Source organism: Oncorhynchus keta, chromosome 31, assembly GCF_023373465.1.
Source record: "Oncorhynchus keta strain PuntledgeMale-10-30-2019 chromosome 31, Oket_V2, whole genome shotgun sequence".
NCBI lineage: Eukaryota > Metazoa > Chordata > Actinopteri > Salmoniformes > Salmonidae > Oncorhynchus > Oncorhynchus keta.
The window spans coordinates 15079172-15097145 of record NC_068451.1 but is presented as its reverse complement, the minus strand read 5'-3'; the positions used below and the strand labels follow the sequence as shown (position 1 = coordinate 15097145).

At 45.9% G+C, this 17974-nt stretch overlaps 1 protein-coding gene across 1 annotated transcript in view; it reads left to right on the top strand.

The window, feature by feature from the left end:
- Positions 1–17974, top strand: part of LOC118364063 (integrin alpha-8-like) — a 59496-nt gene that overhangs the window by 14684 nt on the left and 26838 nt on the right. Inside the window, exons 13-23 of the mRNA XM_052489672.1 lie at positions 3116–3313; positions 7545–7590; positions 7819–7926; positions 8747–8802; positions 9074–9231; positions 9433–9561; positions 9693–9760; positions 10424–10571; positions 10860–10952; positions 13991–14070; positions 14521–14601. Of these exons, the coding sequence (XP_052345632.1) occupies positions 3116–3313; positions 7545–7590; positions 7819–7926; positions 8747–8802; positions 9074–9231; positions 9433–9561; positions 9693–9760; positions 10424–10571; positions 10860–10952; positions 13991–14070; positions 14521–14601 (1165 nt within the window). The remainder of the gene's footprint in view (positions 1–3115; positions 3314–7544; positions 7591–7818; positions 7927–8746; positions 8803–9073; positions 9232–9432; positions 9562–9692; positions 9761–10423; positions 10572–10859; positions 10953–13990; positions 14071–14520; positions 14602–17974) is intronic.

Genomic DNA, 17974 nt, shown 5'->3' with positions numbered 1-17974 from the left:
CACACACCAGTGGAGGCAGATGGGTGGAGGACGGATCATAATAATGTCTGGAACAGAGCAAATGGATTCGAATCAAACACATTTTGCATACCATTCCACTCATTCCACTCAAGCCATTACCACAAGCCTGTCCTCCTCAATTAAGGTGCCACCAACCTTCTGTGACACACATATACACACACACACACACACACACACACACACACACACACACACACACACACACACACACACACACACACCCAAACACGTTCAGGTCTGGAGCCCAAATGCTTTTCGGAGCCTCAGGCATTTCTCTGGTGAACATATGATAACAATCCTACTTAGTTATTTATGTATGTGTTTATGTTCTTAAAATGAGCCACTCTCCCACCACTCCCTCCACACCATCATCATCATCAGTACTAAATCAATAAACCTGAATCAATGTCTATCAGTGGGGAGGCATAACTCAATCAGTCACTCAAACGCACATATAAGACAACAACCTCTCCCTCAATGTGAGCAAGACAAAGGAGCTGATCGTGGACTACAGGAAAAGGTGGGCCGAACAGTCCTCCATTAACATCCCCGGGGCTGTAGTGGAGCGGGTCGAGAGTTTCAAGTTCCTTGGTGTCCACATCACCAGCAAACTATCATGGTCCAAACACACCAAGGCCGTCGTGCCGAGGGCACAACAAAATATTTCCCTCCTCTGTCACACAGCCTGGAGTGGTGGGTGCAGAGTCAAGCGCAGAGAGCAGAGGATAATGTGGAAAACCAGGCTTTATTGCGGCATCCACAACACACACCCAAAACAACAGGCGAATATCAAAGAAAGTGTCCAACCCAAAACAGGGCACAAACAGACAGGGAGCACAACACACAACAACCTTGACTAACAGAGAACAAGCCCGCACAAAAACAGGGGGGCCTAAATAGTCCTGAATCAAAACTAAAACAAGAAACAGGTGCAACCAATAAGACATAACAAACAGAAAAGGAAAAGGGGATCGGTGGCAGCTGGTAGACCGGTGACGACGACCACCGCCCAAACAGGAAGAGGAGCCACCTTCGGTGGGAGTCGAGACACCCTCAGGAGACTGAAAAGATTTGGCATGGGTCCCCAGATCCTCAAAAAGTTCTATAGCTGCACCATCGAGAGCATCCTGACCAGTTGCATCACCGCCTGGTATGGAAACTGCTTGGCATCTGACCAAGACCTATATAATAGGCGGTGTCAGAGGAAAGCCCATAAAATTGACAGATTCCAGTCACCCAAGTCATAGACTGTTTTCTCTGCTACCGCACGGCAAGCTGTACCGGAGTGCTAATTCTAGGACCAAAAGGCTCCAAACTTGGTGGGTCCCCTGTGGTACAGTTGAGCTAACGTAGGCTAATGTGATTAGCATGAGGTTGTAAGTAACAAGAAAATTTCCCAGGACATAGACATATTAATTCTTGCTAATCTAACTGCACTGTCCAATTTACAGTAGCTATTACAGTGAATACCATGCTATTGTTTGAGGAGAGTGCAGAGTTTTGAACATAAAAAATTATTAATAAACAAATTAGGCTTATTTGGGCAGTCTTGACACAACATTTTGAACAGAAATGCAATAGTTCATTGGATCAGTCTAAAACTTTGCACATACGTCTAAATTGCACCCGGGATGGAATAATACATTATGGCCGTTCTCTTGCATTTCAAAGATGATGGTACTAAAAAACAGTTTTTTCTTTGTATTATCTTCTATCAGATCTAATGTGTTATATTCTCCTACATTCCTTTCAAATATTACCAATAATATGCATATCCTTTCTTCAGGGCCTGAGCTACAGTCGGTTCGATTTGGGTATGTCATTTTAGGCGAATATTGAAAAAAGGGCCGATCCTTAAAAGGTTTAACAGCTTCTACCCCCAAGCCATAAGACTGCTGAACGATTAATTAAATAGCCACCGGACCATTTACATTGACCCCACCCCCACATCCTCTATTTGTTTTGCACACTGCTGCTACTCGCTGTTTATCATCTATGCATAGTCACTTCACCCCTACCTACATGCACAAATTACCTCTAACCTGTACCCCTTCACACTGACTCGGCACCTCCTGTATATAGCCTCATTATTGTTATGTTATTGTGTTACTTTTTATATATTTTTTTACTGTAGTTTATTTGGTAGATATTTTCTTAACCAACTGTGCAGTTCAAGAAGAGTTAAGGGCTTGTAAGTAAGCATTTCACGGTAAGGTCTACACTTGTTGTATTCGGCACGTGGCAAATTAAGTATGATTTGATAAGCCTGCACACACACACACACACACACGCACACACATGCATTGAGTGAACTCAAAGGCTTTTGTCCTAAGGTTGATACATCAGCCAGGGTGTGGCTGGGTTAGACTGGGAATGTGGAGGTGATCACACACAGGACAGATCAGTAGAGGATCCATTAGCCTCAGAAAACTGCAGCGCAAGCGGAGCCAGAATGGAGCTTGAATGGAGCCAGAGACTCCAGCTGTCTGAGCCACAATGGAGACTAGAGTCTGAGACACTGTGATGTTCTCCCTCCTTATCATACAGTAGTGTGTGTATATCTGTGTGTGTGTGTCTCTGATTACCTCCCTCATAATCACAGAGCAGTGTAACCATGACAACCCTCTGTTTGTAGTTTTCAACTCCATTTTTCCCTACAGCGAACATGATGTAGGTGGGGAGTTGTGGTGTGTGTGTGGGGGGGGGACTAGCACCTGGAAATCACTGGTGGAGGGTAACCATCGGCTGCTCACTGCCCCAGAATCTCCTGCCTGTGCCTATTAGACAGTTCTACATGTTTGACATATACATTTGGACAGAGAGAGAGAGAGAAAGAAAGAAGGAAATGGAAAGAGAAAGGGGTAGTCCTAGGTAGTCTCTTTACCTCTCCCTCAGGGGCTTTCACTTGATGATGTCTAAACCATCCCCCTCTCTCTCGTTCTTTTTCTCTCATCCCTCTCTCCTGCTGATGTGTGCTGGTCTGCTGTATCACTTCAGACGGCCAGCCTTATAACTCATACTGGAGTTGGTTTTGTGTTTCTATCTGTGTTTCCTACCGTCATACCCCCCCCCCCCCCCTCTCTCTGTCTGATAGACGTGGCGGTGGGTTGTCCGTTTGGTGGGGAGGACCGGAGTGGCCTGGTGTTGATCTACAATGGCCAGAGAGACCTGACGGCCCGCGGCCTAACCCTCAGCCAGGAGCTCTATGGAGCCTGGGCCTCCAGTAGTGGCCTCTCCGGCTACGGCTTCACCCTGAGGGGGGACAGAGACCTGGACAACAACCATTACCCTGGTACACTCCCATGCACCTTACTTATTTTATCCTCTTTTTTCCGTTTCACTTCTCTCCTCCCTTCTTCTGCTGAAGTCGTTACTCAGGAGGGGTAGTGGGGTTACAGAGCTGTTGCCACAACGATTCTCTGAGGACTTCTTGTCCTGTCCCAGGAAGAGAGAGAGGGGGGAGGGGGGCATGTGCACTAAAACATCTAAAGGAAATGTCAAAATGTTTCAACTTCATATTCATCATCTCCAGCACCACCCCAACATCAACGTATGTGAAAATAGTGTTTCCATGTTTTGTGGAAAAAAAGATATGAGGGAGATAAGTGTTTCCAATGACATCATCAGTGTGCATCGTGTGATTTTAACCAATTATGAGTAGGCATTGTCTACTAATTGCCTACTAATTGTTTGATGATGTCATTGGAAACACTTATTTTCTTTATTATTTTTGCTACAAAACATAGAAACGTGCCATTTACACATATGTTCATGTTGGGATGGTGCTGAAGATGATGAATGTGAAGTTGATATTTTTTTTAAATTTCCCTTTGAAAGTGTTTAGTCTGTTTGCCAGATATTTCACCATAGTGTTGTAGGCCTCTAGCTGACACAGGCCTCCAATTCTTTAGAAGAACATGTTCATGTGGCTGATATTACTTTGGAGAGACTTCCTCTTTTGTGATGTCATGGTACAGATGAACATGCCACACAACAGCAATCTGAAGGGAAAGCCTGTGTCTGTATTTACATGTTCAGTCAGTGGTAGTCTGAATTGCTGTGTGAGTGTTTAAAAAGGTGATTTGAACATGTTGTATGATCCCATAGGTACAAAACCCATGTTACTCTTAGAGAGAGAAGGGCGGGAGAATTAGAGAGATGGATCAGTGTTCCTGATGGATACAGTCATGTGTCTCTACCAGGGGACTCATGTGTCCAGCTGGGTATCAAACCTCGATTGTCTGCACGCCTCAAGACTGCATTAACCCACCGAGCTCAAGTCTAGGCGGCATCTCTCAGAGGCAACACAAGTCTTGAGGTCTTTCACAACAAGGTTGCACATCAGCTTCTTGGAAGGAGTGTTCCTATTTAAACCAACCCTGGAGAAGTGACTGGGTCAGAGTCAGAGAGAGCAATCAGTCAGGAACAGCAGGAGATGTCCCTAGTGCACAGAGGTTACAGCTTGCTAGATGCACACTGACCCTGGGAAGCTCTGCTGTTCCCACTCCTAGGGTTAAAGCTAAGGTCAGATGGCCTGATGGCAGAAATTATGTTCAGCGGTAGAGATCAAATGCTGTAGACATTTAACTTGCCAATCAGCAATCCCACCGACTCAGCTCTACTGAACAGAAAACACACACAGCACACACACACACACACACACACACACACACACACACTGAACACTTTGACAGTGGACACACTGAACACTGGTTCTAAAGAGAGAGCTCATACAGAAGTTTGAAGCAGCCAGTCTCTGACAGGGCGTGTAAACGTTGGATGGCAGCCATATTTCTCAGAGCAGGGAGTCCGGACTGGCCTAGAGGTTTAGTTACTCAGCATACCCCAAAGGTACACTTACTCCAAATGTGTGTCTGTATGTGCGTGTGTTTACATACTAACCTCAAATCAGTGGTGGCAGACATGTTTTTATCAGTGTGGAAATATGATTGACTTGGAAGGGGAAAGTGTGTCATAGGCTATGTTTTATTTACTCCAAAGGTACATTTACCCCAAATCAGCCTCTGTGTCAGTAGCACTTTTCAGAGGGAAAAGAACGGCTGGGTAAGGAGTACAGATGTACCTATGGGAGGAACATGCACTCGCGCACACACACACACACACACACACACAGGCACGCACCACAGGAGGTTGGTGGCACCTTAACTGGGGAGGACAGGCTTATGGTAGTGACTGGAGCGGAATCTGTGGAATGGTATCAGATACATCAAACACATGGTCTCCAGTTGTTTGATGCCATTCCATTCGCTCCATTCCGGCCATTATTATGAGCCGTCCTCCCCTCAGCAGCCTCCACTGGCACGTACGTATGCACACATACACCTACGGAGTAGTGGGGTTGGAGTGTAAGACGGACAGATCCAGGACTTTGGAATGAGAGCAGCATTCTTCTGTTGGAAGTTTGGGTCCCTGAGGCTGAGCTGATGTTTGGACTGTACTTTTTGCGTGTGTGTGTGCAGTTAGATCTGCCTGCTGAAAGCACACCTTAGCTCTGATGACTTTTACAGACTGTGGTTGAAAGGCCAAGTGCTTTAGCTGCTGTCCTCTTTCCTCCTCTCTGCCTCGTTCCCCTTCTTCCTCCTTTCCCCCTTTCCACCTTCCCTCCTCACCTCTACCTTTCCAACTGCCCCCCGTACCCCACAGACAGCTAGAGGTCCCACTTCTCACACACACACACACACACACACACACACACACACACACACACACACACACACACACACACACACACACACACACACACACACACACACAAACACACACACACACACACACACACACACACACACACACACACACACACACACACACACACACACACACACACACACACACACACACACACACACACACACACACTGGGGGCTAGGGTGTAATGTTGTGGTTTCAGAGGACCAGCAGGCTAAGGCACTCTCACTGACAGCAAAAACAGATGGACCACTCCTACATTCAATTTAGACTCACGCTCACTTAAACACGCGCACGCACACACACAAGAACACACACGCATACAGAGGCAAATGCATGTGTGCACACACACACACATACACACACTCAATAGATCTTATTTGACTCTAATAGTTTAACCATTTAAACAGATGTCACTCACAGTGTGCATGGGTGTGTCACACTCTAGCCCTCTATCAGCATCAAGACTTAACCTAGTCCGTTTCATTTGATGGATAGCCAGGTATGTATATTCCCAACAGATAAGAGGCTATCTGAGGAGGATTTCTCGACTTGACTGTTACTAGTAAACTAGAAACAACCTCTCTGTCACGTGTCTTCAAAACCACATTTTTCCCCATTCACTAGACCAATGGAACTAGAGAGCTCAGAACTCTTTCAAACAGAACTGCAGAGGTCAGAACTAATGAGCTTAACCAGTCCCATTGATATATTAACATGAGTAAACTTAGCCTCTGACCCTCAGCCTCATTGATATTAGCATGACTTATCTTAGCATCTGACCCTCAGCCTCATTGATATTAGCATGACTTACCTTACTTAGCCTCTGACCCTCAGCCTCATTGATATTAGCATGACTTATCTTAGCATCTGACCCTCAGCCTCATTGATATTAGCATGACTTGTCTTAGCCTCAGTCCCAGTGCTGTATCAGCTTCAGAGCTTAGTTTAACCTCTGTCTTCCAGTGACAGGACTAGCTAGATCTATGGTTTGGGGTCAGTCCTGTGTTAGCGTTGTGTTAGCTTAGTGTGTCTGGCAGGGAAGGCTTGTATTGATTAAGTCTCTTTCCCACTGCGGTTTCAGACTTTCAGTGTGTGTGTGTGTGTGTGTGTGTGTGTGTGTGTGTGTGTGTGTGTGTGTGTGTGTGTGTGTGTGTGTGTGTGTGTGTGTGTGAGAGAGAGTGGTATGTCTCCCATGACCACACTCATTAAAGTGCAGCTCTATTTTAAACAAAAACCCAATTAAGACTCTTCATCTTCAAAACACATAAACACAAATTAACTGAGTAGAGCACTGGACAAGTTGTGTAGCTGCTACAGACTGACTAGTTGTATAAGGCACATGATTATAGTAAAGTGAGGGAATGTTCTCGTTGTGTAGCAGAGGTTTCTGATTGGACCAATGGGAATGTTCTAATGGAGCTGGAATGTGCCGTGGGGTCTCTCCGTAGCGACACACACACACACACACACACACACACACACACACACACACACACACACACACACACACACACACACACACACACACACACACACACACACACATTGTGTTCCTATTTTGATAGTTTCATTCTGAACCAAAATAGTGCTGCAAAAATAGTTATATTCACTACTCAAAGCTGGTACAGACAAAATGTGTTTGTGCATGTGTGTGTATCTGTGTCAGTGTGTGTAAAACGTGAGAGGTCTGTGCTTGATGAAGATTGCTGGAGACCTTGAAATCAGTCCCATCTGTGCGTTTCTTTGAAGCTCATGCAGTCTCCCTGTCTTGCTCTCTCTCTTTCTCTCTCTCTCTCTCTCTTTCACTGTAGATCTGATAGTGGGAGCATTTGGTAAAGGGGAGGTGTCGGTGTACAGGTAAGATATCTAATTATCTGATTGGCTAGACTACATTGTTTCATGTATCAGATTGGCTGCTAGTTTACAATGGTGAGATTAAGTGTGTGTGTGTGTGTGTGTGTGTGTGTGTGTGTGTGTGTGTGTGTGTGTGTGTGTGTGTGTGTGTGTGTGTGTGTGTGTGTGTGTGTGTGTGTGTGTGTGTGTGTGTGTGTGTGTGTGTGTGTGTGTGTGTGTGTGTGTGTGTAGGGCTCGTCCTGTAGTGTCAGTGGAGGCAGAGATGATCCTGACTCCTAGAATCCTGAACCCTGATGACCGATCCTGCCTCCTGACAGAATCTGATACCATGGTGACCTGGTGAGTAGACACGCGCACACACACACACACACACACACACACACACACACACACACACACACACACACACACACACACACACACACACACACACACACACACACACACACACACACACACACACACACACACACACACAGTCACTAGGTAACCTAGTGAGTGACAGACAATTGACCAATAGGGTGATTTTTAGGCTATGTGTGTTGGCAGGACAGAGACATGGTGCGTTTGGGCAGATTGACAAACGGCACCAAACTGTGGAATTCTGTAAAAACAAACACAGCTGATTGAAATAAACCATCAGACTGGCTGGAGGAACGAGACAGGACACAACAACACATGTACTATTAGGGAGTTTTGAGGACTGTCTGGGATTGTTGCTTTTTATTTTATTGAATAGTTGTTTTATTGAGAGCTTTGGCCAGTTGAGGAGTTTTTCTGGTTGTTTTGGGGAGACTGAGAGGACGAGCAGTAAAGAGGAAGTTTTTCTTCTAATTGGTGCTCATTGTTCTGTCCTGAGTGGTTCTGGTTGGCAGGCATCTCACTGCTAGAGAACCTGTGTGTGTGTGTGTGTGTGTGTGTGTGTGTGTGTGTGTGTGTGTGTGTGTGTGTGTGTGTGTGTGTGTGTGTGTGTGTGTGTGTGTGTGTGTGTGTGTGTGTGTGTGTGTGTGTGTGTGTGTGTGTGTGTGTGTGTGTGTGTGTGTGTGAGATTGAGATGAGCGCGTGCACACACAAACACACACTGACATACAGAGGAGCAATTTTTTATCCTGTCTCAACCTCCCATGTCTCTCTACCTCTCTCTCTCTCTGTTATCCAGTCTAAGGGTAGATATTTGTGCAAAGGTGAGCGGTGTGGGGATCCCAGACTCTGTAGGTAAGTAGCTCTGACTGAGGATGAAGAGGGGGGAGGGAGAGGTTTATGCTTAAGTTAGTGTTAGTGATGCTAACTGTATGAATGCATTGTTTCCACTGGCTAATGATGCTCTGTAGAAACTAAAAGGGATAAAGTAGACCATACCCATGGTTCCCTCCTGCACACCAGATGAGAATACACACACACTTCTGCACACGATGGGACCATATGGAACCCCTCCTCACTCACTCACTCTCTCCCTCCATCCCCCTATCTCCTCCACCTCTCCCAGTCCTGAATGCAGAGCTGCAACTGGATTGGCTTAAAGGTGTGAGGGGCGGAGTTAAGAGAGTATATTTCCTGGATTCCCATCAGCCCCAGCACACAGGGGTCCTAACGCTTGGCCACAGCCGTCCTCACTCCTGCCTGAACTATACTGTCTACCTACGAGTAAGTCAAACACACTCCTCTGCCAAAAAAGTATAATTCTAGTTTTTTTTTAAAGAAAAGAGGCCTCCATCCTTGCTATGTTTGGACGAGATCCTCTCAAAATATCTGTCAACTCAGCTGAACCTGTTTTTGGACAAGTTATTGTGTTCTAGTGAACAAACGTTCTGTTACACGGTACCCCCCTCTTTCTCTGTCCCTCAGGGGGAGGATGAGTTTAGGGATAAATTGACTCCCATCTCATTGGCTCTGAACTACAGTTTAGCCCCTCCTTCCAACCTGGACCTCCCCCCTGTCCTCAACCGTTACAGCAGTAGCTTCCTGCAGGAACAGGTGTGTGTGTGTGTGTGGGCTCTCTTTCTCATCCAATCAAGACCCCTTACAGCATATCGTTAGACTCGACCTTAACCCCCGTCCCCCGTCCCTCTCCCCATTGGTCTCTCCCTTTCTCCTTTATTTCTCAGGCATATATTCTGCTGGACTGTGGGGAAGACAACGAGTGTATTCCAGACCTCCAGCTATCTGCAAGCATGTAAGTATGTACTGTATGTAACATGTGTAGCATATACGTCAACATGAAACCGTTACGGTCTCATTTTAAAAACAGTAGTTAAGTAACCTTACTGATATAGTGGTGTGTTACGCCTTGTGGTGTGTTGTGCCCTGACCTGCCAAGTGAGGCATGCTGATTCAGAAAAGTCCTTGTCAACCTGTAAACTTTCAACGTATGTACATACTCACACACATTCATACAAACACTCACACACGCACACCTAAACAAAGGCTAGGACTGTGTTACAGCACGCAGGGAGAGAAGTTTGCTCTCTAATTGTTTACATTAGCAAGAGAGTGTGTGTGTGTGTGTGTGTGTGTGTGTGTGTGTGTGTGTGTGTGTGTGTGTGTGTGTGTGTGTGTGTGTGTGTGTGTGCGTGCGTGCGTGCGTGCGTGCGTGCGTGCGTGCGTGCGTGCGTGCGTGCGTGCGTGCGTGCGTGCGTGCGTGCGTGCGTGCGTGCGTGCGTGCGTGCGTGCGTGTGCGTGCATGTTTTTCTTCTGTTTTCATCTGTATGCAATTGCCATGGCAGGCTAACACAAACCCTGTCATTCTCCTCTGACTGATACACACACTCACACACACTCCAACCTCTACTGTTTGACATAGTATTGACTTGTTTATTTCTCTCTCCTGCAAACACAGAGACCATACAGAGCTGGTGGTCGGGGATGACAACCTGGTCATGTTGACCATAAACGCGGTTAACAAAGGAGAGGGGGCATATGAGACTGAGTTACACACACTCCTACCCCCTGAGGCTGATTACATAGGAGTGGAACGCAGGATAGAGGTGAGAACACACATTCCCACACACTTCCACCCCCCACACTGGCCCCAACCCTAGACCAGCTCAACTAGACCCTACCGCCTTGCTGACCTCTTTACCATTACATTACATCCTGTTGACAACGTCAGGGTTTTTTCCCTAGAGAGTGAGTGAATGAATGTGTAATGGGGCCCTAAGATGGATGAGATGAGGTTGTTACTGTCAGAACATTCTTCACTCTCTTCCTCTCCTCCCTTCCCCCACATATCACCTCTCTGCCACCCTCTCCCTTCCACTTCCTCTCCTCTCCAGGCTCTATCCAGGTTGAACTGTGAGTACAGGATGGTGAATGACTCCAGACTGGTGGTGTGTGACCTGGGGAACCCTATGGTTGCCGGAACAGAAGTAAGTCCAACACACACACACACACACACACACACACACACACACACACACACACACACACACACACACACACACACACACACACACACAAAGAACACAAAAAAAAATACACACACACACATGCACCCACTCTGACCTCCCCCTCTACTTGGAAACAACCACTTCCTGTCCAAACAGGAAGCTGTCACTCAGATACAGTGGTGCTGATTGATAGTTACCATGCTGAAAGATCACCCAGATACCCTGTGCCCCACTGAGTCCCACACTCTGATGCTGTCTGTGGGTATTTCTGTGTGTGTTAATCCGTTCGCCTTGCATGACACATCCAGGAAGCACAGGCTTTGTAAAGTAAAGAGTGGTCCCATCTGACATGTAACTCTACCCTGTGTTTCTGTAACCGCTCTGTCTGTCTGTGTGTGTGTGTGTGTGTGTGTGTGTGTGTGTGTGTGTGTGTGTGTGTGTGTGTGTGTGTGTGTGTGTGTGTGTGTGTGTGTGTGTGTGTGTGTGTGTGTGTGTGTGTGTGTGTGTGTGTGTGTGTGTGTGTGTGTTGTGACCCTGAGAGTGGTATTTGTTAGCTCTAGAAGCGACACACGTGTGTGCACGTCAGCTCTCCTTCAGACCAGATGTTTCCCAGGCATACTTACCCTTGCCCCTTTGGACCTGTAGGAATTCATGAGCTTTTATAGAATAAACACACACACACACACTAATCATACAGCCGGAGTAACGACGCTTGTAGACCATTTTGAATGTATCTTTTTCTCATTCTAATATTTTTGAGTCAAGCCTCTAAAATGCAGACTGCCTCGCCATGTTTCTTTAAAACGTTGTGTATTGTCAGCATTTTTTGTATTTTATTAGGATCCCCATTAGCTGGTGCTAAAGCAGCAGCTACTCTTCCGGGGGTCAACAAGCATAGCGGTGAAAACAGACACTTGTTTATGGGTAACATTCCAGGTGGCAGGGCTCCCGGAAAATGTGTAGCGAAGCAGCATTTGCCACAGCACTTTTCAATCTCTTTTGATTTAGTTTAATAAAATATATCTACGCAAAGTGTATAAGAAAAGGGGCAAAGTGCTGTTTTTTAGACCGATTTGCCTCATGATTTGTCTGTCTTTCACACCAAAGTGCTGCTACAGGCTCTTTGTGTGTCTTGACCAATCAGATTAATGCTCAAGGCGCTCTCCACTTTCCTCTGGTATTTATTTCGCGAGCTGATAGCACATCACTCCCAACAGACACAAGCAAAAACTCTTACATCAATGGAGCAGCCTTTACTCCTAAACATTAGCGATCTGACATGTGTTGCATGGTAACGAGACATTTTTTGAGTCTGATCCACTGTAGGCTACTAACAGCAGCTGCATAGTCAGGCCTCCTATGGGCGCTGTCCCTCTGGCCAGGGTAAACAAAGTGGTAACGTAGTGTGGGCTATTTATAACCCAATGGGATTACATTTGGTTTATATTTAAACTTGGGCTAACCAGGTTACCTAGACTTTTTCAATCCAAGAGTATAAACTTGAATTAATCATTAAACACAGTAGCTGACAGACTGTGAGTACATTTTGTTATGAGTATTACAGTTGAGCAGGAGCAGGACTACATGATGCAAACCTGCATATTATCCAATCATGTAGCTTTCTGAGTGTCTGTGTATAGGACCCCCCCAGTCCTTCTTTAAAATATAATTCATAACAACAAGTACTGGTTGCTGCAGTTTAACAGGGCTTTCATCCCCCCCAAGGCCAAGAGTTTTTTTAAACCATGTGACCTGATTAGAAAAACTCTGGTCCCATCATAGCCCATATTCAACAGATGAATCACGTCATACCGTATAAGGGCCATAGTTTTACCTGGTTAGGTTACCAGATCAGGAAAAATGATGTACCCCAGAATTTTGTTTTCCGCTACACCACTCTGGGGCCTGTGGTGCCACCTCTGCCAGACGATCAGCATGTATAATGTGAACAGAAACGGCCCCTCCACAGAGCCCTGTGGAACACCATATATAGCCTTGGAGCAATCAGAGGTCTCACTGGGCAGAAAAATAAATTGATACCTGTCTGTTAGTTTGGTCGACAGCGTCAATCCCTGCTCTTACATCAAGGAAGGTGACAACAGTCACAGAGCCTCGGTCGTTTATTGGTCGATGCATTAGATCATTTCCTTGACAAACGCTGTCTCTGTACTATGGTGGGTTCTACAGTACATCCAGGTTAGACAGTTTTACAGTGGTGCTGGGGCTGTTCAGAATATGGGAGAGAAGTGACAGGAAATAAATGTTTTCCAGATTTGGGGAGAGAGATATATTTGGATCACTTTGTCTGTCTCTCTCTCTTTCTCTCAGCCTGGGGACCTCAGTGATTTAGACCCATTTGGTCTTTCGTCGTCTCTGTTGAGTTGTTCTGATTCTCTCTCTGATGTGCAATAAAGTCTCTGACTTTGGAGTCCTAATGAGTTTCCACCCTCAGGCTTCTCCCTTGTAGTTTTAGCGAGTGTTTTAAGAGTTTCCGGCATTGACTAGTGTCTAACATGTTGTTCATGAGAACATTATTACACAAACACAAGAAGCCATTATCATACTCATGGTTATGAACTAAGCGCTTCACGTGGTGTGAGTTAAGCAAGGGTAGAGGGGGGTTTAACTGGGGTCTAGAGGGGAAGGGATCTGGTCTGTCTCAGCCCACAGATCTGTACTGATCCTCCAACTGAGACACACACACAGAATACAGATACGTAACCCAGATACACACACCATGGCCAGGTTCTGGTTAGCTTTCACAAAGGGAAACTCTACATGGGGTTAGAAGGCTGCTCGCTTTAACTGAACACTGACATAGACTTTGATTCGTCTCTCTTTGACTCTGTCTCTGTCCCTCTCCCTTTGTCCCTCTGTCCCTCTCTCTCTGACTCTCTGTCTCTGTCCCTCTCTCTCTGACTCTCTGTCTCTGTCCCTCTCTCTCTGACTCTCTGTCTCTGTCCCTCTTTCTTTGTCTCTCTGTCCCTCTCTCTCGGTCTCACTGTCTCTGTCTCCAGGTATCTGTAGGTTTAAGGTTTGCTGTCCAAAGGCTGGATGATGCCGGTCCTCACATTGACTTTGACCTACAGATCCACAGGTGACACACACACACACACACACACACACACACACACACACACACACACACACACACACACACACACACACACACACACACACACACACACACACACACACACACACACACACACACACACACACACACACACACACACACACACACACACACACACACACACACTGCTGAAGAGCTGTGACACACATAACTGTAAAAAGGAACCTCTGTCAGAATTCTGAGTATTTCTGTGGCTTTCCCAAACAAAGAGCGTCGAGACAGATGACCGGAGGAAAACAGACGAGACAAAACATTGACTGTTCACCTCGCCACAAACACATGGTCACTCACTCATTTACTCACACACGTGTGCATGCACACACACCATACATACATCACCACCATACATCGCCATGGTGCAGACATTACATCCAAACATCTTTACTGACTCGTGTGCCTCTTATCTTACAGTTCAAACAAAGACAGCTCCAAGAGCAACCCAGTCAGTCTGTCTCTCTCCATCTCTGCCAGAGCTCAGCTAGACCTGAGGGGGTGAGTGACACATCTCTGTTCTGGTTGATCTTTTCGCTAACCCTGTGACAGTAGAATATCTTTGCTCTGTTTGATGCACTCTGTTGTCATACAGTGTATCTCTTTGTCTCATGCCATTAGAAGCCTCCTCCCTAAGTTTGTTCTATTCACTGCTTTAGCACACTCTGCCAACCCGGATGTTCTAGCTGTGTCTGAATCCTGGCTTAGGAAGACCACCAAAAATTCAGAAATTTTAATTCCAAATTACAACATTTTCAGACAAGATAGAACTGCCAAAGGGGGCGGTGTTGCAATCTACTGCAAAGATAGCCTGCAGAGTTCTGTCCTACTATCCAGGTCTGTACCCAAACAATTTGAACTTCTACTTTTAAAAATCCACCTCTCTAAAAACAAGTCTCTCACCGTTGCCGCCTGCTATAGACCACCCTCTGCCCCCAGCTGTGCTCTGGACACCATATGTGAACTGATTGCCCCCCATCTATCTTCAGAGCTCGTGCTGCTAGGTGACCTAAACTGGAACATGCTTAACACCCCAGCTATCCTACAATCTAAACTTGATGCCCTCAATCTCACACAAATTATCAATGAACCTACCAGGTACCCCCCAAAGCCTTAAACACGGGCACCCTCATAGATATCATCCTAACCAACTTCCCCTCTAAATACACCTCTGCTGTCTTCAACCAAGATCTCAGCGATCACTGCCTCATTGCCTGCATCCGTAATGGGTCAGCGGTCAAACGACCTCCACTCATCACTGTAAAACGCTCCCTGAAACACTTCAGCAAGCAGGCCTTTCTAATCGACCTGGCCGGGGTATCCTGGAAGGATATTGATCTCATCCCGTCAGTAGAGGATGCCTGGATATTTTTTTTAAATGCCTTCCTAACCATTTTCAATAAACATGCCCCATTCAAGAAATTTAGAACCAGGAACAGATATAGCCCGTGGTTCTCCCCAGACCTGACTGCCCTTAACCAACACAAAAACATCCTATGGCGTTCTGCATTAGCATCGAACAGCCCCTGTGATATGCAGCTGTTCAGGGAAGCTAGAAACCGTTATACACAGGCAGTTAGAAAAGCCAAGGCTAGCTTTTTCAAGCAGAAATTTGCTTCCTGCAACACTAACTCAAAAATGTTCTGGGACACTGTAAAGTCCATGGAGAATAAGAACACCTCCTCCCAGCTGCCCACTGCACTGAAGATAGGAAACACTGTCACCACTGATAAATCCACCATAATTGAGAATTTCAATAAGCATTTTTCTACGGCTGGCCATGCTTTCCACCTGGCTACTCCTACCCCGGTCAACAGCACTGCACCCCCAACAGCAACTCGCCCAATCCTTCCCCATTTCTCCTTCTCCCAAATCCATTCAGCTGATGTTCTGAAAGAGCTGAAAAATCTGGACCCCTACAAATCAGCCGGGCTAGACAATCTGGACCCTTTATTTCTAAAATTATCTGCCAAAATTGTTGCCACCCCTATTACTAGCCTGTTCAACCTCTCTTTCGGGTCGTCTGAGATTCCCAAAGATTGGAAAGCAGCTGCGGTCATCCCCCTCTTCAAAGGGGGGGACACTCTTGACCCAAACTGCTACAGACCTATATCTATCCTACCATGCCTTTCTAAGGTCTTCGAAAGCCAAGTCAACAAACAGATTACCGACCATTTCGTATCTCACCATACCTTCTCTGCTATGCAATCTGGTTTCAGAGCTGGTCATGGGTGCACCTCAGCCACACTCAAGGTCCTAAACGATATCTTAACAGCCATCGATAAGAAACATTACTGTGCAGCCGTATTCATTGATCTGGCCAAGTCTTTCGACTCTGTCAATCACCACATCCTCATCGGCAGACTCGACAGCCTTGGTTTCTCAAATGATTGCCTCGCCTGGTTCACCAACTACTTCTCTGATAGAGTTCAGTGTGTCAAATCTGAGGGTCTGCTGTCCGGACCTCTGGCAGTCTCTATGGGGGTGCCACAGGGTTCAATTCTTGGACCGACTCTCTTCTCTGTATACATCAATGAGGTCGCTCTTGCTGCTGGTGAGTCCCTGATCCACCTCTACGCAGACGACACCATTCTGTATACTTCCGGCCCTTCTTTGGACACTGTGTTAACAACCCTCCAGGCAAGCTTCAATGCCATACAACTCTCCTTCCGTGGCCTCCAATTGCTCTTAAATACAAGTGAAACTAAATGCATGCTCTTCAACCGATCGCTACCTGCACCTACCCGCCTGTCCAACATCACTACTCTGGACGGCTCTGACTTACATGGACAACTACAAATACTTAGGTGTCTGGTTAGACTGTAAACTCTCCTTCCAGACCCATATCAAACATCTCCAATCCAAAGTTAAATCTAGAATTGGCTTCCTATTTCGCAACAAAGCATCCTTCACTCATGCTGCCAAACATACCCTTGTAAAACTGACCATCCTACCAATCCTCGACTTTGGCGATGTCATTTACAAAATAGCCTCCAATACCCTACTCAACAAATTGGATGCAGTCTATCACAGTGCAATCCGTTTTGTCACCAAAGCCCCATATACTACCCACCATTGCGACCTGTACGCTCTCGTTGGCTGGCCCTCGCTTCATACTCGTCGCCAAACCCACTGGCTCCATGTCATCTACAAGACCCTGCTAGGTAAAGTCCCCCTTATCTCAGCTCGCTGGTCACCATAGCATCTCCCACCTGTAGCACACGCTCCAGCAGGTATATCTCTCTAGTCACCCCCAAAACCAATTATTTCTTTGGCCGCCTCTCCTTCCAGTTCTTTGCTGCCAATGACTGGAACGAACTACAAAAATCTCTGAAACTGGAAACACTTATCTCCCTCACTAGCTTTAAGCACCAACTGTCAGAGCATCTTACAGATTACTGCACCTGTACATAGCCCACCTATAATTTAGCCCAAAAAACTACCTCTTTCCCAACTGTATTTAATTCATTTGTATTTAATTAATTTATTTATTTTGCTCCTTTGCACCCCATTATTTTTATTTCTACTTTGCACATTCTTCCATTGCAAAACTACCATTCCAGTGTTTTACTTGCTATATTGTATTTACTTTGCCACCATGGCCTTTTTTGCCTTTACCTCCCTTCTCACCTAATTGCTCACATTGTATATAGACTTGTTTATACTGTATTATTGACTGTATGTTTGTTTTACTCCATGTGTAACTCTGTGTCGTTGTATCTGTCGAACTGCTTTGCTTTATCTTGGCCAGGTCGCAATTGTAAATGAGAACTTGTTCTCAACTTGCCTACCTGGTTAAATAAAGGTGAAATAAAATAAAATAAATAAATGCCATGAAGGTGAGACAGGTTCATGTGTATGTTAATCATCTATG